The 22426-nt window shown below is 46.7% G+C and overlaps 3 protein-coding genes across 4 annotated transcripts; 1 reads left to right on the top strand and 2 right to left on the bottom strand.

Moving 5' to 3' along the window:
- Positions 1-46: 46 nt before the first annotated feature.
- Positions 47-7609, bottom strand: sppl2 (signal peptide peptidase-like 2). Of its 2 annotated transcripts, none has more exons than XM_076148243.1 (15): positions 7501-7609; positions 6622-6738; positions 6033-6215; positions 5841-5930; positions 5530-5669; positions 4638-4780; positions 4365-4461; positions 4162-4278; positions 3682-3763; positions 3217-3291; positions 3046-3108; positions 2811-2910; positions 2620-2697; positions 1976-2136; positions 47-1251 (listed from the first exon to the last, which is right to left on the bottom strand). In XM_076148243.1, exons 1-15 carry the CDS (start codon positions 7546-7548, stop codon positions 1087-1089), a joined length of 1659 nt encoding a protein of 552 aa, XP_076004358.1. In that variant the 5' UTR covers positions 7549-7609; the 3' UTR covers positions 47-1086. The 2 variants fall into 2 exon arrangements, 1 of the variants encoding a protein (XP_076004358.1); XR_012961837.1 differs by having other exon boundaries at positions 1124-1251; positions 1867-2136.
- Positions 7610-8588: 979 nt separating this feature from the next.
- Positions 8589-13376, top strand: dapk3 (death-associated protein kinase 3). Its single transcript, XM_076148244.1, has 9 exons — positions 8589-8689; positions 9385-9491; positions 10398-10758; positions 10872-11001; positions 11127-11175; positions 11277-11303; positions 11393-11545; positions 11632-11677; positions 11789-13376. The coding sequence occupies exons 2-9, from the start codon at positions 9430-9432 to the stop codon at positions 12317-12319; spliced, it is 1359 nt and encodes a 452-aa protein (XP_076004359.1). The 5' UTR covers positions 8589-8689; positions 9385-9429; the 3' UTR covers positions 12320-13376.
- Positions 13377-14059: 683 nt separating this feature from the next.
- Positions 14060-20299, bottom strand: phc3 (polyhomeotic homolog 3 (Drosophila)). Its single transcript, XM_076148238.1, has 14 exons — positions 20123-20299; positions 19335-19503; positions 19138-19199; positions 18879-19037; positions 18655-18744; positions 18171-18417; positions 17263-17882; positions 17066-17183; positions 16680-16972; positions 16377-16553; positions 16209-16315; positions 15038-15161; positions 14483-14777; positions 14060-14368 (listed from the first exon to the last, which is right to left on the bottom strand). The coding sequence occupies exons 1-14, from the start codon at positions 20297-20299 to the stop codon at positions 14214-14216; spliced, it is 2793 nt and encodes a 930-aa protein (XP_076004353.1). The 3' UTR covers positions 14060-14213.
- Between the last annotated feature and the right edge of the window lie 2127 nt (positions 20300-22426).

The raw sequence follows: 22426 nt of genomic DNA, 5'->3' as shown, positions 1-22426 counted from the left end.
TTCGTGTGTGTGCGTTCGTGTGTTCAATCAAAACCCAGCAGGTATGAAATACATTGATTGTTTATTATACGTTTCCCTCAGCAGAGGTATCAAAAACCACTTGGTGACAAACATACTGATGTAGTGATGAAGAACCTCATGCCCTGACGTCGCCATAGAGTCAGCAAAGGGCACGCACACCCAGATAAATAAGCTGCACTCGCCTGACCTCAAGCTAACGTTTCTCCTATAAATAATTCCTATGTAGAACCGCTGACTCTGGTTAATAGGCAACGTGAATAAATGGGAACCAGAGACGAGTATAATTGGCTGAACGTGGAATGAGGAAACCTTTCAGGCTGGCCAAACAAAACGAGTATCACCTATATACTGACACTGTGATTTCTTTCTTTATAAACTCAGATAAAGATACAGGCACGAACCAACAAACTCCTGTCGGTTAAAAAGGAAATATTGTGCAAATACGTCAACACAAACCACAGAAAACTATGACCGTCGGTGATGCGGCTCCCCGAGTCGAGCGCTGTAGTGTTAGTGTTTCTCAACGTGGCGACCGGCTGCTAAACAATATGAGCGACTATTTAGTATAAAAGGGTACAAATCAAAAACCTAAAGCATGCAAAATTAAATATATATACGCCGAGTAAAGGGACAAAACAAGAACAGTCAACGAATACAAATGTAATCTCTTCGCTCTACAAAGCAAAACAAACCTTTGGCTCAGTTAGCACCACGGTTTAAAGGGTCTGGAACCTTCTGGTGGTGTTGATGGAGGGAGACGGACGGAGCGGGGACGTCTTGATGGCCTGTAGAGCCTCGGCTAAGGGGGCTCCGGCTCAACGCTCTGAGGGGGCAGGGGGGCGTTTACTGATTATCAGCCCCCCCAGATGTGACGTCTAGTTCCCTTTTACAGCTGCTGTGCCCCCCTCCCCCCGTGCCCTGCTGAGCCAGCCAATCAGGACGCAGATCTCCTCCTGTAATTAAGGTGGAGGAGATGACGTAGAAAAGCAAAAAGAACAACAATAAATGGTGAGATGATGTAATGGGGGGCGGGGCGAGGTTGATCTTGTACTGGTAGTCCTCCTTTTAATCTGATTTGTTTTCCTCTTTGTCAGCCGAGGCCGGTTCCTGGGGGGCGTCCTCGTCCTCGCTGGCCTCCCCTGTGCTTTGGGCTTCCGGTTTGGTCGAGAGCGTCTCTGATTGCGGCGCAGCGGTCTGCGTGCAGTTGATGGGCGCGAGCATTATGGCAGGCTGCAGGGGACAAAGCGGACGCGGAGATCAAAATGACGTTCGTGCGTGTGTGTGTCGGGCAGTAAACGATGTTCAAATATGATGAGTAAGAGCAAACATGCACAGTCATTCCTCTGTTAAGGAGAAGATTTTAGTCTGGATGCTCACTTTCTTTAGAGTTTTGTAATTCAACTGGAATAGCTGTAGTTTGATTGACTTCATGTTTATCAGAGGAGTCACTGTGTGCAGATAGAGAAACTCTCAAACCCCAAACTGCTCAATGCTAAAAAGCTGCTTGGTAGGAAAAAAAAAATCACAATCCACATTATCACCAACTTCCATGATTACAGGAGTTCACCGCTGAAGTGTCAACACAACAGAAAGGAACCTTAAAGTCTATTTAGATGTAGATTTAGTTCAAATGGAGAGTAAAGAGGCAAAGCAAACCCAGATAGAATACCTGCAGTGACATTCACAGACAGCTGAGCCCTCAGCGCCAGACTAGAACACCCACAGTAAAATAAAGGGAAAGAGCAGCAGGAGGGAGGGAGGAAGGAAGGGGAGGGAGGCAGGGAGGGAAGGACAGTAAAACACAAAGAGTTGGACGGATAGAAGTATTTAAAGGGGTTACTCAACTTTAAATTTACTTTACTGTGTGCCTTATTTACACTAGTTTTTTGTTTTGTTTGTTTTAAGTCTTTCAGTGGTTCCGCAGTAGGGGCACTCATATGAAACTGGTATTCACCACAAATCCACTTCCAGTCCAGAACTGCGGCAGCTCCTTGCGCCACAGAGCGACGCTCAGGCTGGTGAGCAGAGTGCAGGGCACCAGGTAGAGCAACGCCGGCTGGCCCATCTGCATCACCGCCAGGGCCACGAAGGTGATGAGCAGGCCGATGCCGTAGGCTGAGAGGGGGGAGGGGAGAGAAACGTGTGGCGTTCAGGTACATTGTCTAGATTAGTGAGGATCATCACACAGACTCTGTTTAGCTTGGGTTTGAGCTGATTTCAATAGGCTGTCATTATAAACATAAATACACACCTATGAACTTCTAATGCAACTTTCCTTGTTGGTGCATTCAAGTGCTGTAGGAAAACTCTAATATTCCAAAATTGAGCTGGCAGCTTAAGATGTGAAACTTTGAGAAAAATCTGCTTCAAACAAGAATAATGTGAACTTGGTCTTTTCTTCTATTAGTGGTTTGGTATTTACTCTGAAATGTTTCCGACAAGCACCTGAATGCAGCATCAGCCAAAGTAAACTAACTATCCGTGTGATGGATGGAGTGTGTAAGTACAGTGTGTGACTTGGGAGTTAATGTTCACTCAGATCCAACAGCAGCTGAGGAGGAACACTGTAATGACATCAGCCCCCCCCCGTGTACATACCAATGGTACAGGCCACAAAATAGATCCTGGAGGATTGTGTTAAAATGTCAAATCTATGACAGTACGCCACCAACAGGCCTGGAGAGGAAACAGACAGACAGATCAGTCCAAAGCTCAGACACACAGTGTGGATTTATTATAGAGTTCGTTTAGGATTAAAGGAACAAAGAGTGTGCGTGTGTGTTAGTTACCTGGTACTAAGATGTCACCGAAGCCCAGCAGGGAGAAGGGCCGGTCGCAGAGAGCCAGCGGGGAGGAGTTTAGCCGCGGCACTTTGAGCACCATGGGAAGCTAGAGAGAACACAAACATGAGTGTTACCGTCTGCAGAGCGCCAAGCTGTGAGTGGAAGCATTTGGCATTAAGAGGAGCGTTTGTAAAAGTCGGGGCTACGTGTCTGCAACCCCACAATTTGAAAACAAGCGCACCTTTTCGTGTTTGGAGGAGTCTGAGGGGCCGGCCGCTACCTCCACCATTATGCTCTCCCCGCTCTGTAGAGGAGAGAGAGAGAGAAAGAGGGAGAAAGAGAGAGAGGTCAGGGGGAACGAGTGCAGTGAACGGGGCTGTAGCTTCCAATGAGAGCAGCAGTGCTGTCTTACCTTGGTGAAGAGAGGCGTGATGAATACAAAGAACACGTCGTACACAAAGAGGACCACCAGCAGTAAAGTGCATGCCTACAGAGAAGAGAGAGCGGGGGGGGGGGGGAGGGAGAGAGAGAGAGAGGGTCTTCATTCAGACGCAGTGTGGAGGCCAAACATGTTTCTTACTGTGATCAACTCTTTCATTCATTTCCATCGGAAAAAAACATTATAGAACATTTTTGGACTTCTCACATCTTTTATACTTTTTCAAAATTCCAAAGCCGTCAGTATGAATGGAGAAATCCTTCACATTTCTTCTTCAAACACATTGTTTACTTGATGATAGATTGAGAAAATGTTCCAAAGGCCTTCAAACTTTCTCTTTAACCACTTTGCAAATCCTTACACTTTTACACTACAAACAAATCTTTCTACAGCACTTTCAGCAGCCGCTCCCACAGAGGCACGACGGCGTTCAGGCACCTTAAATGTGGGCAGTCTGACGGTCTTGAGCATGTAAAGGCAGAAGGCGATCCCCAGGGCGTCCTGTAGCACCCACGCCCACCTGAGGACGCACAACGAGACTGTGAGTCAGCACCCAGACGCAACGCTGTCAGCATCCACATGTTACTCATATACATATACACACACACACACACACACACACACACACACACACACACACACACACACACACACACACACACACACACACACACACACACACACACACACACACACACAGACATTATGTCACCCACCAATTAGGATCAATGCGTCACTCGTGTGTAAAACCCCAAACTTAAATGGATTTCCCTCTTTTGTTACAGTGAATACAAGTTAATGCTCACACACATCTTTAGCTGAAGGCTGCGACTTGTTGCTCCACGCGTGCAAATTTGTGCACATTTACATGAGCGTGTGTGTGTGTGTGTGTGTGTGTCTCTATCACTTCCCACTCACTGATCTTCATTGCGAAACACCATCCAGGTGATGCTGACGGCGATGCAGATAGCCGAGAGCAGCAACACGCGGATCTGTGGCCTCTTGTGCAAGTAGGGCAGGTTGTTCTCCGGGACCCTGCGGATGCACAAACGGACAAGGAACATGTTTGTATGTAGAGAATGTGAACTCGATGTCCCCTGTGTTGTTTTTCCCGGCGTTACCTGCACTTGCAGTAGGGGATCCTCCTGACAAAAGGCCACAGGCAGCTGTAGAGGCCCACAGACGAGGCAACACAAAAGATGGCTATCACCCAAATAGCTGAGCGGGACAGAAACAGCAGAGTCAGATGAAGGTTTAGAGCTCAGTGTCACACGATATCCATCCTTACTTTGCATTCTGTTTAGTGAGAGTGAGGCTTAGAGTGGATGGATGATCCTGTAGCTGAACCTTCATGCTGTTAATGTGTTCAATCATCACAAACAAGTGTGTCGTACCCAGCTGATCGTAGAAAAAGTAGAGCAGCACCAGCATGCTGCAGCACATGACCACAAACACGCAGATCATGATGGGCGTGACGTCTACCGTCTCCTCGTCGTGCTTCTCCGCGCCGTCGTCCCGCTTGTGCTTCATGTAGCGTCTGCAGGGAAAGACGAAACTCGAGTCAGAGACGTCCCAGAGGAGCCCAATTCATCAGGATTGTTTATCAGAATTCCCCGGGGACGCACGGACGTCCTCGTGGAGCCGAACAGAGCAACGCTGTTGGCCGGCTACTCCAGCCTCTTTCTGACTGGTTGGTGACCTGCCAAACTAATCTGACCTCGCAAACCTCCAGCCATATTTACCAGCGCTTTGCTTCCTACCCCGGCTGAAGCTCGCACTGTGTCAGACCCCGTAGGGACGTGCCCTTAGTAACCTTGGCAACTTGGGCCGGGGGGGGAAGGAAGGGGACTAGATTGTCTTAAGCCGGTGAGTCAGACGGCCTCAGATAAACAACGCTGCCCTTTAGCCAGACAAGATGGAACTGTAGAAAAAGAGTGACACGCTTCTCCTGGAGACAAACTCACTCTGATTTAAACTTAATGTGACTAAGAATGTGCTGTGCATGGACAGAATGCTCATCAAACGCTCCACTCCATCTTTATTCTCACAGCAGGAGGTCAAACATGCTTAATCAGGTGATGTCAGTGGAGTCTGAGCCTGCAATGTCCTGCACACATATGAGGGTTGCTGCCATCCGGTTTGACCTCGTCAAACCGGATGGCAGCAACCTACATCGGCTACATCGGCTCTATTTCTGTATCAATGTGACTCTAAAGTACAAACGGACATTCAAAGCCGCATGTCCGTCTCTCTCTCTCCTCCTCCACTGCTTCCGTGTCCACTTACTTCTTTCTGTCCCTGCTGCCGGCCCAGTAGCCTCCCACGGCGATGGTGCCCACCGCCATTAAAAAGATGATCACCATGTTGTAGTCCAGCACGGGCTCGTTGGGCGCGTACATGGCCACCGATCTTCCTTTACCAAACATCTGCAGCGGGATCAGAGTCAGCGGGACAGAGCTCAGTGTGACAGAAATACAAGACTGGAATCAGACTGTGAATTATTCAGCGGCAATAACTGTTCTGATCTAACGGAGTGAAACTGAAGCTGTGTGTGTGCATGTGCGCGTGTGTGCGTGTGTGTGTGTGTGTGTCCTCACCTTGCTTATGTCCAGCATGTCAGAGTAGCTGAGCAGCGCTACAGGAATATCGATCTCTTCGTACTGACTCTTGTTGCCTGCTGGTGGCGTCTGTAATGGAAAAACAGAACTTGAGCGGCTCGATCTTAATTTATTCCAAAGCTTCCCACATCGATCGGCACGTTTTCCCTCTACTGTAGCTTCATCACTTACCAGTCTGTCCTTGCTGACGATCAGCAGTCCCTTGGCGCCGTTAATCTGGGCCAGACGGACCTTTTCGTAGAAAGTGCAGTTGCCCCTCATCACCATGGGGATGCGGTTGGGAAAGCCTCCCTCTGGGACGTCGGAGGTCGAGCACAGCACCGACGATGTGAGGTCATAGATTTGGAGACGAGTCTACGGGAAAGAAAGAATCAGAGTGTGAGACGACAAACACGCGGCGTGCAACACGAGCCGGGGCTAAAGGACTCTTGTTGTGGTTCGACTCTAAAAACAGACTAATATCGTTTACTCTCTCACACACACACTTTTGTATGTGAACAGCTGGAGGGCGAAGCAGACTGGAGACGACACAAGGAGCCTTTTGTAACGCAGAAGAGTTCATCTCTGTATTCATCATCAACCACAGTAACTTATTGTAATCTGAGACGACTGTAAGGTCGTCTGAAGTTTGTTTACAAGTCAAATCCTGCAGCCGCCGCTGCTGGTGACCTCGGACACTGAGCAGAGTTTTACATTCGTGCGTCAGACTGGATTTGCAGGTGAGGCTGTAGTCAAAGAAGTGAAATGTGCTGTGACTCACTGCCTTGTTGAGGTCCTGAGGTAGACGAGCCCACTGCGAGTTGAAGAAGATGCAGTAATCCTTCCCTTTGCTCTTGTCCTTGTCACTGAAATGAGCCATGCCGTACTCGCCCACCACCTGGAGACACCACAACATCACTCCACGTGTCAATCAAAGGTTTATTTACACGTTTTAAATCAAAGAAAGGAGGAGATGCAGCTAAAGGACCAAATGTGTTATTTTAACCTTCATGCCTCCTTTCATTCATTTAAACTGAAACTATTACCGCAGCGACAACCTGAGACTTTGCTGCAGATTTGACTGAAGTTCCTCATTTTACAATTAGTAGGGAAATGTAGGCAAAGACAACCCAGCCGCTTCTTCACTCCATCAACTGACAAACATCTGTGTTACTGTATTTGCATTACATAGTTTGTTAGAACACCTGAAGGACTAAATGGTCTATAAACTTGTTAACTCACGGCGCTACTTTTTAGTGTATTCAGAGCATCATGGACATCAGTACACGAGTGAACTGCAGTATATGATAATTATTCTCCATTTAACAACAACGGTGAGCTTTCGGCTTCAGTGATCCCGCAGTACTTGAACCTTACTAACAGACAGAGGAAAATAATCTCCGGTAGACTGAGTAGAGCCACCGGGCGCATCAACAAATGTCCCAATTAGTGGCCGTGGATCAAAGGTGGGTGTAGTGTTGTGGTCGTTCCCGGGGCCCAATCGGTGATCACCGCAAGCTAACACGGTCATAGCATGCAGGCTAATATTTCTTCAAGCAGGTTGGGGAGAAAAACGTTGTTTTCGTCGAACGCGTGGTGAAATACGACGTACAACGCGCAGAGGAAGGCTGCACTCAGAGCTACACATAGCGTCTCTCACCTTTTGGATGAGAAAAGCGGCCCAGATCAGTGTTTCGGGGACCCTCATGATGCCTAGCTTGTTGTTGTTTCCTCCATCCACCAACCGCACGGCTCGAGCCACTCATACCGAGCCCCCACCAGCTGTTTTTGATCAGACCCCGCCCCCAGGTCCGGGATGCGGGTTTCTTATTGGTCCTTTTTAGTAAATGCGGGTAAATTCGATTTTTCATTGGTTAAAATTAATGCCAATCAAACACAGGTTTACCTAGCGGGTCTGGATGGAAAACTGTTGAAATGTTCATATTTCGTTTAGACATACGAAGTCCTGATTTGATGACGTAGTGACCTTAATGAATTGACTTAAACGTGATCATACATTTCCAAAAAATAAAACATGATGACGCATGACTCTTAACAGTCTTTAATACCTTTAAAATGAGTGGATTGGGACGAACCGTCACAAGCAGCGTTCGGGTTCATTACTCTTGTGAAGGCGCAAAGGAAACCCGGACTCCTATGACTCATCCTGCAAAGACTCAAGAATTGGTGTGGAACTTGGAGAGGAGGGAGCTTCACTTAAGTTCTAACTGATCCCTGTTATGTGGGTAATTTCATTTAATTTTACATTATAAAATTGTATTAATTTAATATTTTGTAAATATACTGTAGTTTTATTTACACTTGCGAAACAATGCGTTGTACTTGCGGACGTGTTTTATATGAGAGATAATAGTCTGGTCTGAGCTCCGTGTCCCAGCTTGTTATTCTTTTACATCCATACCGGTGGTTCACTCAGCATCACGTCATTCCCTATGGCGGAACTTCTGCCGGATTTTTACCCGCATCAAGTCACCTGGATACCGAGATTCACTGCGGAAACCAAGTCGTTGACCTTCAGAATTAATTGTCGCGTAGAATCACCAAGATAATGCGTTGAAATACTACTGTATATGAGTATTCCCCGGGTACAGTAAGTGAAGAGAAAAGTAACATGAAGAGAAAACATTTTCCTCTTTACTAACCTAAAACATAAACAAATACATCAACTTGTGGCAGTACTGAAGGTGCCACATAGAACGCTTTTATTTTATAAACATACCGGAAACCGCACGTTTGTATTTGCGCTGTCTGACACTTGGAGGTTTGTAATTCACTCTCAAACTCCTCTGGCTCTGGAAAGGAATGCAACTCTCGTAGCCAACGGTAACGTAAGTACCGATTGTACTACTACACGAAAACAGCGCTACTTGATCTAAACGTGTTTATTTACCTTTGTCTTTTTCCAGCTAACATGTTAAAACAAGATTGAGCGTTGAGCCGGTGTTTATGCGCTGGCTAAGCTAAACAGGCTAAACTAGCCGCATTAGCTGCTTGTCTGTGTCTTGATTCCCCCCGATTTGTTTTCGTTTATATCTATTTAATCACACAGTTACGAACGGGACGTGTCACGACTGTATCAGGCTTTAATGTATTTCCTGGTGTTTTGTTGATTTCTGGAAGGAATGTTTTTGCCTTTGTCGTCCTGATCATCGTTTGTATTTATGTATAACAACATCTCTATACTTCCGTTTAGTTGTTTTTAATAGATCCTTATGAGTGATGTTGAGATAAACTCTCTAAAAAGCCAAATGTTAGCAGTTGTAAGCTGATCTCAGTCCCTTTAACAGAGTGAGGGATAGCAGATCCAGGGAGGAGGTGATGTCAGTGGCTCTGGTATGCAGAGGCTCTGACATCAGCCTGAGAGTTAAACAAATGGGTGACCGCTGCCAAATAAGGAGCAACTGTGGAAAGCAAACAGGCTCATTCATAGAAAAAAGCTGCTATTGACCTGAGCTCATATTTCCTTCCATCAACACAATAATTTGACTCCACGCTTCCATGTTCTTCCTCTTCTTCTCTCCAGTTGAACTCGAGCCGTCACTCTCACCAGCATCCCGGTCAGCAAACCATGGCCGGCTTCAGGCAGGAGGATGTGGAGCTGTATTATGAGATGGGAGAGGAGCTGGGCAGGTATGTAGTTAAGAGATCGAAGGGCAGGTGTGAACACGACCTTAATGCATTTAGGAACACGATCAGATTCCAAAACAATGACCTCGCTGAAGCAATTAGCTGATGAGTTGACAGATTTGGCAACAGACAAGTTGTTTATCGACGTATTCAATGGAAATGCCAAACATTAGTCGGTCTGCTTCCAGCTTTTCATGGAATTGTAAACTCCTTATTTTGTGGGATTTTGTCATTGAGAGAGAGAGAGGGAGAGGGAGGGAGGGAGATGTTGTTGTTATTATTGTCTCTCTTAAATGACTTAAGTTAGATTCCTAAACATGTCACACACGTTTGGAGATCCCCTCTGATGAGCTGTGATCTCCACACCGTCTTCGGTCGTCGACACGAGGCTTTTACTGAACGTGTGAGCTCGTGTTGCACTCCAGCAGAATAGTAAACATCCTCCTCTCTCACACAGCGCTGGAAAGTAGAGCATGAGTCATCAGGATTTAGCGGATTAAAGCCGACCTTCTCTCTTCCGAGGTGTTCCTCTGCAGTAATGCACCAAAAGCATGACATCACTGCCTCTCAATGTGCCTCTCCACCTCCGCCGCTGTGTGTGTGTGTGTGTGTGTGTGTGTGTGTGTGTGTGTGTGTGTGTGTGTGTGTGTGTGTGTGTGTGTGTGTGTGTGTGTGTGTGTGTGTGTGTGTGTGTGTGTGTGTGTGTGTGTGTGTGTGTGTGTGTGAAAATTGCAAACCCAAACTGATGAAAGAGAAAAGCTTTGTTAGTCTGAGCAACAACAGTAAAGCATCAAGTGTTCAGTAACCATGACGGTGAACAAATCATCAGAGGCTTTGAAGCTGTAGCTGAGGAGTTGTAATTGTACTTGTATAAACGTCGACTCATCATTTCGTCGCTCTCCCCCGCAGCGGACAGTTCGCCATCGTCCGCAAGTGCAAGGAGAAGAGCACGAGCATCGAGTACGCCGCCAAGTTCATCAAGAAGCGGCGGCTGTCGTCCAGCCGGCGGGGGGTGAGCCGGGAGGAGATCGAGCGCGAGGTCAACATCCTGCGCGAGATCCAGCACAGCAACATCATCACGCTGCACGACATCTTCGAGAACAAGACGGACGTGATCCTGATCCTGGAGCTGGTGTCCGGCGGGGAGCTGTTCGACTTCCTGGCAGAGAAGGAGTCCCTGACGGAGGAGGAGGCCACTGGCTTCCTCAAGCAGATCCTGGACGGCGTTTACTACCTCCACCTCAAACGCATCGCTCACTTTGACCTCAAGGTTCCTGTGGATTCTTGTCGTTGTTACTTTTGATTTTGTAACACAATTAACACAAATGTCTGTTTTATAGAGTTGTATTTGTGATGCGGTGTGTGTTTGTGTTTGTGTTTCAGCCTGAGAACATCATGCTGCTGGATAAGAATGTGCCAAACCCCCGCATCAAGCTGATTGATTTTGGGATCGCTCATCAGATTAAGGCAGGGAATGAGTTCAAGAACATCTTTGGGACGCCAGAGTTTGTTGGTGAGCTCCACTCTCCCACACACACACACACACACACACACACACACACACACACTTCAGAGGCGAGTGTGTGTTTTAAATCTCCACATGTGGCTCAAGTTAAAAGTCTTCCTCCCTTTGTCCAGCTCCAGAAATAGTCAACTATGAGCCGCTGGGCCTGGAGGCAGACATGTGGTAAGATGTGACGTCTGTTTGTTTTCCTCCTGACTCTGTGTCACGATGAGTGTGACGCCTCCACATTAACCTCTACTTCTTCTTCGTCTTCGTCTCTGCAGGAGCATCGGCGTCATCACCTACATCCTGTGAGTGCCGTTTGATTCTTAGAAACCTAAGTCGCTTCACGTCCTCGCCCGTGTGTTTTACTGAAGCCTCTCCTTTTTTCTTGCCCCAGGTTGAGCGGCGCCTCTCCGTTCCTGGGCGAGACCAAGCAGGAGACCCTGACCAACATCTCTGCCGTCAACTACGACTTTGACGAAGAGTATTTCAGCAACACCAGTGAGCTGGCCAAGGACTTCATTCGCCGGCTACTGGTCAAGGATCCCAAGTGAGGATGTTCTCAGCTTCTATTCGAGACGTTTCTGTGCTGTATGTAGGAAATGTTGTTTTCTTACCGGTGGCTTTATGTTGCAGGAAGCGAATGACAATCGATGACAGCCTGCAGCACCCCTGGATCAAGGTCAATATTGTTTTGTGTTGTGTTAAACAATCAGCTCAACCTTCAAGCCCTGCAGAATGGACATCATGCTTGATTACATAATTCAAGCCTTTCCTGTTTCCCCTCCTCCAGGTGATAAAGAGGCGTAATGTGCGGCAGGAGGAGAGCGGCCACAAGCCTGAGCGCCGGCGCCTGAAGACCACTCGTCTGAAGGAGTACACCATCAAGTCTCACTCCAGCATGCCGCCCAACAACACCTACGTCAACTTCGAGCGCTTCTCCCAAGTGCTGGAGGAGATCGCGGCGGCGGAGGAAGGCCTGAAGGATCTCGAGAGGAACCAGCGCTCGTGCCGCGAGGACGTGGCGGCGCTGCTCTCCATCTACGAGGAGAAGGAGGGCTGGTACAAGGAGGAGAACCAGAGCATCTCCGGCGACCTTAGCCACATCCGCCAGGAGCTGCAGCGCACCCAAGCCCAGCGCAAGCAGAGCCAGGAGGAAGCCCGGGCCACCATGCTGGCCGCTAACGCCCTGAAACGCAAGTTCGGCCGGCTGGAAAATCGCTACGAGGTGCTGGCGGAGCAGGTGGCCTCAGAGGTCCGCTGGGTGGAGGAGCTGGTCAAGTCCATATCTGCAGAGAAGGAGATCCTCGGCAGCATGCCCTGAACCGGCCCACAGACTCACTCTGACATTTCCACGCTGAGGTCCTCCTGCTCATTGTCTCAGGTGGGCCGATTGTCATCATAAGCTACGCTGCTGCCTGTTGAGAAACTCTACTTACGTCACGCTAGAGAACCACAAAGTCACAAAGAGGCCCTTATCCACCCCGTCGCCCCTAGATACCAACAGGAAAATGATCATTCCAGTGTTTTATCAATTAATTTATCATTTCTGAGCCTTGACTGTCATGTTTAGCTCTTCTTCACTAAAGCACGGGGACATTTGATCGGAATGATTCGAGTGAAAAACGCATCCATATATTTTTCTTAGCCCAGTTTATTTTTCCAATAGAAGTAGTTTTCCAGTACTGTACAAGCTCAGAGATGTTTGCTCTCTCAGCCCTGCCTCAGGTCACTGGCCAGTCACACCAGGCAGCGCTCAGCCTCAAGCAAACTAACTATGACGTCATGTTTGCACAGAATCCAGGGGTTATTTATTCGTCCGGTGACTCACATTTCAACTAAGTGACACTCTAAAGCTCTTAAATGTTAAAATGAGCGATGCAATAAACATGAACTTCTAATGCAAAGGAAAGATTTGGAATGTATACAGTCGTTTTTGCAGTGCCTGTCCGCTGATTGACCTTATCGCCGCCGCAAACGCTCATCCGCCATCAGGTCATTGACGGTTTTAACACATTGATATTGATCGATGTCTTTAACGCAGCAACTTTTGCACAGTAGCCTTGTTATACCAAATAGTGTGCATGGAAACTTAGCTGTTCTTTCTATATTCTATATTCTATAACCTTAGTTTCTGCATATTTACGTTCTGAACCATCCTCGCACACTTCAAACATTCCATCGATAAGTTTTACATGTAGGCATTCCATTCTTCATGTCTGGTATAGAAAGTACTGTACATGCTAGATTCTTTTTCTGTAGAAAAATGTACTTACCTGCACTTAATGGATTGTAGTAATGTTCCAAATTATATTTTAATCTGCCTTAGCTGTAAGATTGATCTGTCTGGGCTTGTTTCAATAAACCAAGTTATCACAGTACGGTTTATATGTGTTATTATTTAGTAATTCTTTCGTAATCGTCACTGTATCATTCGTTACGAGATCTGATTCACCGAGACAAACAGTGGAAATATCGCCCTCTGGTGGCAGTGATTGGAAACGTTAAAGGACTGTATTTTGAATGTACAACTTAAATTCCACAAACGTATCTAAACTAAAATATGACAAACTTTAACATAATTACTCCATGAAAAGGAAGTATAGAGGAGAATTAGGGTGAAATTAAAACATTTATTTACTCAGAATCTCAGATTTATTGCTGAATAATAAATAAATAAAAAATCCAAAAAGCCATCCTTTGTGAAATCCATGCCAAAAACACAAAAGAACGTGATATTATGTAAGATTGCAGTGGCTTTATTTGTATAATACTTATGGCAGTAATAAATAATGTACATATTTGTAATCAGTAGCTTCCATAATTCATCACAGTTTGTTTGCTGACGATAAATGTCCGTATCAAATTCAGTTCTGAAGATAACAGCCGACGGTATTTTGTTTTTGTAAACGTTCAAGTTGTGCAGCATCCTTTGAAGCCATTAACATTAAAACCATTCTGAAACAAATGGATAACTGCAGCCAAACCGCTACAATGGGATGTGGTTGATACAAAAACAGCTCATCGTTGTGTCAAAATCACTGGCGAGTGAGTGTGTGTGTGTGTGTGTTTCTCCACCACAACATCTGTAACAGCTGGAGATGTGAGGAGTGAAATCCTTGGCAGTGATCTGTGCCCCTGTGATCTCACTGATTTCCGCCGCCAGTCTCAGTTGAAGACCCTTCCTCTCCCTCCATTCATGATGAAGGAGAGCTGGGTTACGCCTCCTTCAGTGAGTTAATGTGGGCGCAGAGTTTCAGAGCGGGTCCCAGTTTAATGTTCATGGTGCTGACCAGGTGCTCCTCTGTGAGAAGCAGCAACGCCTGTCCGTCGATTTCCTGCGAGCGAAACTCCTCAGCTATGTCCCGACCTCCTGCGGATGAGAAGATGATGATGATAAAGACATAAACCATCACATCTAATACTGTTAAAGCTGCTTACGGGCGCCATAAACTCTAAACGCCTCCTTTACAATCCCCCTTTGTACCTGGCAGTGAGTTGATAAAGGAGAAGACTTGTTGCACGTTCCACTGTGACGCACGGCCAAGGTCTTCCTCCTCCCCGTCAGAGATGCTGACCGTCTCCGTCATCCTCTGCTCCTCCTCCTCCTCCTCCTCCTCCTCTCGCTCCCTCTCCTGCTCTCGCTCCCGCTCTCGCTCCCTCTCTGCCTGTTTCCGGAGCCTGGTTGTCATGGGAACAGAAGGCTCATCCTCCCCCTCTCCTCCGCCCTCCCTCGATGGGCCTCGCCGCCTCTCCTCTGAGCCGAATGACCCGCGATGTGCCTGCAGACATGGAGACAAACATCTGAGCGAGTCTGCAGTGTTTGGAGTCGCTGTGACGTCGTCTGTGGCTCAAAATAGACGGCGGGAGTGGCGATTTAAGTTTTCAGGTGCAGCAGAAGCCTATGGAGCAGGAACAATGTGGAACGTATACAAAACCTATATGTGTGTGTGTTCATCTGTGTTGGTTATTAGTTTATCTGTTTGTCTGTCAGCAGGAGTTCTTTAGCCATGTCTGCCTCATGTCGGTGTTTGTCTCTGACCTGTCTCAGCTCTCTGGAGGCTCCGTTGACTCTGCCGGGGGGTCGACCTCTCCTGCCGGGGGGTCGGTGACCCCAGTGACTGGCTCGCACCACGGTGAGACGCTTGGTGCGGCTCACGCTGAACCTGAACGCCAGGAGGGGTCACCAAGAGGAAGAGAAGACGAGATCAGATCAGATACATACATACATTTCCTTCACTGCAGACGATTACATTTGAAATGATGACATCATGGAGCTTACAACACCATCAAAGGAGATCAATCACTCTCAGAGCCCCCGAACCCTCTGAGATTTTATTTCCCTCTGCGTCCTAAGTGCACACACACACAGTCAGACAGGCATTTTGCTGGTGGGTGTTTACGGAGAGTCTACATCTGGAGTCAAAGCCCTGCTGTCTTTGATGCCTGCTTGGCGAGCCGGAGAGGGAACCTGGGAGCGATTACGCCCTTCAGACGCTCTCTCATGACACAAATGGAGCTCGATGGAATCCAGATGTCGGATGACGCGTTTGGCCACCATGGCGACAGAAAGCATTCTGGTTTACTTGTTTTGTGAAGCAGAAACATGAACACAAAGCTGCGTGGTGCGTCCGGATTCATCCAGGGGGGATCGCCTCTTCTTGCCACTTCTACACTTTACCACACACTGCCACAAATTAAACTCAGACTCCAGAACACTTCCATGGCACTCTTCTTCTTCTTCTGCTTGTTTTTTACAACAGTATACAATTACATGACCCCAAAAAAAGGCCAACCTCACAGAATTTTACTTTGTATTGTAACTTTTTGTTCCATGTAAGCATCTTCAGTCTTTGTCTAAACCTGGACCTACAGTAGATACAGTAGAGCTTATGTGCCTCATCAGCAGTGTGTGTTTGTCACTGTATTGTGTTTTGACCAATTTAGGGACGTGCGCACCTGCACAGGTGCAGCAGTGTGTCAGGATACACAACATAAAGCCCTTATGGAGACGTATGCACACACACACCTTGGATTGTTTGGGGTCGGTTGAGTGTGAAGTCATTTTAAACTGGAACAACTTCATTTGAAAGAACAAAAGCTACAGTTTGCAGGTTAGATGTTGCAGTGCAGAGGTGTTAGCAGTGACAGGGTGTGTGTGTTTGTGTGTGTGTGTGTGTGTGTGTGTGTGTGTGTGTGTGTGTGTTATTTACCGTCTGCCACAAGTCATGGAGCAGAAACGTTTGGAGCGCAGAAAGGTGTGAGCGTAACCTGTGCTCCCGCAGAACTCACACTGCAGCACACCTGCCACACTCTCTGGCTCTGCAAGTTCAGGACCAGCTGTTAGATACACGTATACACACACACACACACACACACACGCAGAAAGTGCACCCACCATCTGCTACAGATCCATCATTCTCCATCTCTGAGTCTGTGGAATCTGATAGGTCAGCATCCAGTGGACTGTCCTCCGGCGCTGTGTCCCCATTGGTCCGTACATTCTGGGATTCAGGAAGAGACGCCTGCTGCTCGGCAATCAGCGAAGTTGGAACCACCTACGCCAAGGAGTGGATTGATCAAAGGAAAGGAAGGAAGGAAAGGAAAGGTGAGTAATTTAGTTGCAGACTAATTTTCATTTCAGTAAAACATGGAGGCCCCCTGGTGGTCTGATTGTTTCATACCGGAAATGGCTCCAGGCCCTCACGGATCACGAATCCCTCTATGAGGTGTGTGAGGACTTGGGGTCGACTAAGAATCCCGTCGGAGCTCACAGGGAGGCTGGTCGGAGTGGAGGGAGGCTGGCTGGGACCTCTGACTGCTGCGGGAAGGATGGGAGGAGGTAGAGGAGGAGTTGGAGGAGGAGGAGGAGGAAGAGGAGGAGAGGGGTCGCTGTTGAGCTGAGGGGGTTCTTCCACATCTTGTGATCTGATGGCTGGGCGAGCAGGCGGGATGGCGGAGGACGAGCTCGACACAGCTGGAGAGCAGCGACAAAATACAGATGTTAGTAATGAGGAGAACAATGAACCTGTAGCGTCTGTTTACATCATGGCTGTAGTCATACCTGTACAGTTCAGTTTAGGAGGCATGCTGGGAGTCGCAGGCGTCCTGTCCCCCTGTGGACGAGCAGGACGGTCCTCTGTCCTTTCCTCTGCGTTCAATCCATTCACTTTACACGTCAACGTAGACTGAAGATCAAAACACAATAAAAACTCAAAACCACACCCAATAAGAAAAAGGAGACAGGGGCCCTTATAATTGCACAACCTGGCAACTCACCGACGCAGGTTTTCTGACCACTTTCAGATCGACGGCCACAGTCTGGGGAGGGGGGAGGTTCTGGTACGGCATCTGAACCAGAGCCTCTGCTACAGGAAGCTCTCGCTCAGTCAACAACACCTGGCCTGACTGCATTGCCAGGGCCTGGAGAGAGTGCAGGGAGAATCTCTGGAGGGAGGCCGGGGGGTTCTGGGGCAACCTGGGCAGGACCAGAGGCGGAGGAGGAGGGGGAGGATGGTTCTGAATCTGGGGGAAAGAGGTTCGGCGTTGGGGAGCGGCCACCAGAGGAGGGGGCTGAGGCTGAGCGGCGCTGGCCTGGACTGAGGTATGAGTTGTTGATGTAAACGTGGAGGTTTGGGGTTCGGACAGACGGTGTGACTGAGTGGCGGTAGTGGTGGGCGTGGTCAGTCTTTTGATTGACAGGGAAAGAGGGTTGGAGTTGGTTTCTTGGGGCGCTACTCTCAGCGCGGTGGGCTGGAGATGTCTGTGGGTTGAAGCTCCGCCTGCGGCCTGCTGGAGGATGAGCTGGTGGTGTGTAGCTCGCTGGCCTGGAGGGGAGGACAGCTGCTGCTTCACCAGAGTGTGTGTGTGCACTGGAGAGTAGGCAGCTGGAAGGGAGATATGTTAAAAAAAGATATGTTAAAAAGATATGTTAAAAAAAACAAGATATGTTAAAAATCCAAGGTATGTTAAAAAAAAACATGTATTTCTTGTACAAGGTTGGCTTGAAGGAACCCACATCCTATATGTCCTCCAGGTGTTTGTATTAAAGATTTAAATGGACTAAGAGCTCAAAAGGTCAACAACACTTGGTTTACTGTTAATCAAGTCAATGCAATTTTGGGCAGGATACACTTTATGGTGGGCGATGGAAGCACATGAATATTTCAACTAACCCGGGGCTAAAATCTGGGGTCGTGAGGTCAGCCGGGCGACATCAGGCGTTCCTCTCTCTGCTGCCGTATCAGACTGCTGGTTGGCCTTCACTGCACAGATTGACGTCTTGGCCAGAGAGCCGGCAGGAGCCAGGATTTGAGACCTGGCGGACGGTTTTAAGACCACACTCTGGGCTGCTGCCAGAGCTCCGGGCAGATGCGCACGCAGAGCCAAGTTCTGCACGTGTACACACACCCCGACACACAGCTTATAAAACCCTGAGTTAACATGCAGCTGCACAAGCGAGAGTAGAAGTAAATCTAACATCCCTTTCATGCAAATTCATTTATTGCAATGACATGCAGAGACATACCTTTACACCTCAGCTGCCTTTATAGTACCTATCTTTGTTAATAGTTGTATAATCTTTGAGGCTTGAAGCATGCAAGGATTGTCATCATCATCATCATCATCATCATCATCATAATCTTCATCAATTTGTACCTGAGAGGAAGGAGGTAAAGGGGAGCAGGAGGTGACAGTGGGCAGGTCTGACTGGACCGCAGCCACGGTGGCTGCAGGAGTTAGAATGAGCTGATAGAAGAAAGGAGGAACGCAGGAAAAGTCAGCAAGGGAAGAAGAAGAAGAAGTCATCAGTGCATGGATCAGTGAACATATTATCAGTGTAATTGCATTACGACCTATGGGGCTTAACATAGAGTTCATACCATCTGAGTGCGGAGGTACATCTGGGCTTGGTTACAGTTAGCCGGTCTGTTTCCTAGCAGCATGGCCTGCTGGGATATGGTGGTGGCCACAGCAGAAGAGCTGGAAGCTTGAGTCCGGCCAATCAGCTGGGCTGTGACTGGAGAGGCCGGTAAAGTGATCTGGATTCAGAGTGGCATGATGAAGAACAATTAAAGAAAGACACTGGTGTGTATATGTCTGCTGAGAGGAGGTCAGGTTGTGGAAAACAGGAAAACTTACTGAGTTTTGGGAAACACAAGGAGTGTGAGTCAAACTCCCGGCAGAAGGAGACGGTCTCTGGCCTAATAATGAAGCCTGCAAAGCATTTTAGAAAGATATCACACTGACAGCATCCTGCCTCTCTCACACACACATACTGTCGTTCATCTTGAAATGACTAATCATGCTTGGACTAACAGATTCACACACACACACACACACACACCATCTGACCTGCTGTAAGGTTGCCAGACTTTGCAGATGGGGTGTGTGGTGCTGCTGCAGGGCTGCAGTCTGCAGCATGAGGTGCTGCTGCTGGGCTGCATACATCTGGTGCAGGTACTGGGCGGCCACACTCTGAGGCCTGTGGATGGCCTGCTGGATCACCTGAACACAACGTGACAATGCTTCAGGTTACATGTTGTAGCTTTGACATTAGTGTTGAACATTTTATGATATAAATGCCACTGCTGTAGTTATAGTTGTTGAATTGTTGTGATTGCATCTACGTTCTAGCTTTAAGGGGTTTGAGGGGAGTTCTTAAACCTCTTGGAGGACTGGAGGTATGTATATGTGACACTGGTCATAAAATATACAATATAAAATAAGAAATATTCCTGAATAAAACTGGCTGTAAGTCTGAACTATAATGTTATTCTCTTTGTTTGAATTCTGCTGTTTTGTCAGAGTCAGAGACACTTGTTTAACATGTTGGGTATCTGGTTTTGGGATGGAAATCAATCTGTTTAATTGGCTTGTTACCTGAATAGACATCACTTCACTTCACCATGTTGGTGTAAGAATAGAATAGAACAATACAGTATGTTACACTGTCTTTTATCCTGTCCATCTGTCAGAAGGGTCAGAGAGGAGCAGTGATGCATTCATATCCTTCCTAGGCGGCACATACTTTATGTTAATGAGTAATCAAAAAGGAGCGTGGCCCATCAATCACCATGCCTGTCAGGTGGAACAATGGATACAAAGGTATACCAGTCAGTTCTACCTGCACCGCCTGCCTCTCTGCTGGAATGATGCTGAGGGAAGTAGAGGGAGCCTGGGTGCACACAGGGTTGCCGGAGCTGGCTGTTGCCATGGTTATGACAGCTGATGTGGTTGGGCTGCTGGTTGCTACATTCCTATTCGTCTCTGTCTGTTTCTCTCCTGGGCTCTGCTTCTCCATCTCCCAGGTCACACACAGATTCAGCAAAGGGAAACCTGTAGAGATGAGACTTGATTAACAAGAAGGTACAAGGTGTGTTCATCAAACTGCTTTTTATTGTTACAGGATTTTCTCAAGAATCGCAGCGCCTTTATTACAACAACAACTACAGTGTGAAATGAATAATTATATGTTGAATGAGGAATAATGTCTAATTGAGCTGAAAAAATACAACTAAAATCTTGATGTTTTGCATCAAAACATACATTAATAATTTAACATCATTGGAAGATTGTTTTGGGCCTATATAACCAGTGGAAAATATAGTTGTGGCGGCCTAAATACATTTAAAAGAACCCTCTGTGTATGAGGACATTTCTGACGTTTTATTTTCAATTTAGCTTTTGTTTACCACCTAAAAATCAGAACTTGATATTTTTGAAAGAGAAAATTTGATCAAAACTAGATAACAACAATGAAGTGTGGCAGCAATTCTAGGGTTAATTCTAGGGCAGATTTATTTAACAACATATCTTAATGCTGAAATAAGAGACAAAATCACATGATGGAGATTTTAGCACAAATACAAATTCTACATATTATATGTAAACATTATTTTTCACAGAAAAATCAATGTTGAAATTTTAAGTGGTTTCTGATTTATGTACAGGGGATTTTCTTTGTTTACAAACTCAAATATGAATACTTTTCTATAGAATCTGCCCTGTATTTCCCATCCTAAGCAGTGATTGATTTGCTTCCTGTGCCACTCAGACAACAAGGATCAGACACAAATGCTCGTTTTATTTATTTTCCCCACTGACGAAAACGCAATTATACATTAATAAAATCAGTAGATGAATAAAATCATTTTATTAACAGACACTAGACGTAATGTATTAATGTATATCTATATCCTATCACATCAAAGCTTTATGGTTTCTACGCATATATTGGAATATTGATTGCCTCGTTCTGCCAAGCTCATTATAATTAAAGGCATGCAGGCAGGATATTGTCCATAATGAACGATCACAGAATGAGTCTCATCTTAAATCGTGTGTCCGTTATTAGGAAGCTTCGGTCACTGAACACATGAGTGTGTCATTGTGTCTGTCTGCTCACGGCGCACACGGCGCACACGGCGCTTTACGCATGCACATCATCATTCTGTCTGCTTTACCTGCCTGTACGGAGAGACATCAGGAGCTGAGGAGAGCCCCGCACATTGTCCCGGCAGTCCTCTCTGATGCGTCAGTGCTCTAAAATGGAGATTAAAAAAAATATCATACCGTACACACAGCAGGCAACAAAAAGAGCTTCACACAGCACCGCTTGGAGTGTGGGAGGACTGTGCACAGCCCGGGGAGGAAACTCAGCCACAGCCCCGCAGAGCTTCCACACGCTACAGCTGGATATCTGCATTATTTTACATTAGGAGTGCATGGGGGCAAGCTTAAGGCTTTAAAAATGGGGGTGTAATGAGACGTCAGCTTTGTGAGTTATTAATGAGGCTGCATCGACATCAAGAAACGAGAAGTCAGGGGGGTTTATTAATTAATTAAAGGGGTATAACGCTGTGATTATTAAAACATCCTGTCTGAGTCCAGTTAGAAACATTCAGAATTGTGTTTGGCAGACGTGAGGTAAATCGTATAAGTAATAATGTAGCGCTGTAAGAAGTTGCTGTTTGTTTTGTTTTGTTTTTGTGTTTCAATTTATTTTATTTTATTAGTTGTGTGTGTCATGGTATAAAGAATCGTCAGTTTTAGATTTTAGAAGTTTTAGATTTTAGAGTTTAGATGTTCACCAAAGCTGACAGAGACCAAAGTGTGTCAGCATGAGAGAAAGAAGAAATGGCAGGGGGTGAAATATCAATATGGCTGCTAGACAAGTAAGGATGACAAACTAAACAAAAAGTATAACCTCTAGTTCTGTGCATTTAAAACAAACACACTGGTTGTTTTCCAGGTCCTGTGATCAGTCATGCATCTTCATCATGTGCAGTCAGGAGCCTCATCACTAGGAGGATGCTGCTGCTGTCTCCATGCTGCGTTCAAATATTCTCGGAAATGTGGAATCTTCCGGTTGTATCTGGTACATGCTGTGTAGATACTACCATATTACCATATTTGGTACTACAGTATA

This window comes from Genypterus blacodes, unplaced genomic scaffold, assembly GCF_046128005.1.
Source record: "Genypterus blacodes isolate CSIRO-AG114 ecotype Tasmania unplaced genomic scaffold, CSIRO-AGI_Gbla_v1 ptg000005l_1, whole genome shotgun sequence".
NCBI classification, from domain to species: Eukaryota; Metazoa; Chordata; class Actinopteri; order Ophidiiformes; family Ophidiidae; genus Genypterus; species Genypterus blacodes.
Note: the sequence above shows the minus strand (reverse complement) of the source record. Positions and strands in the feature narration are given on the sequence as shown.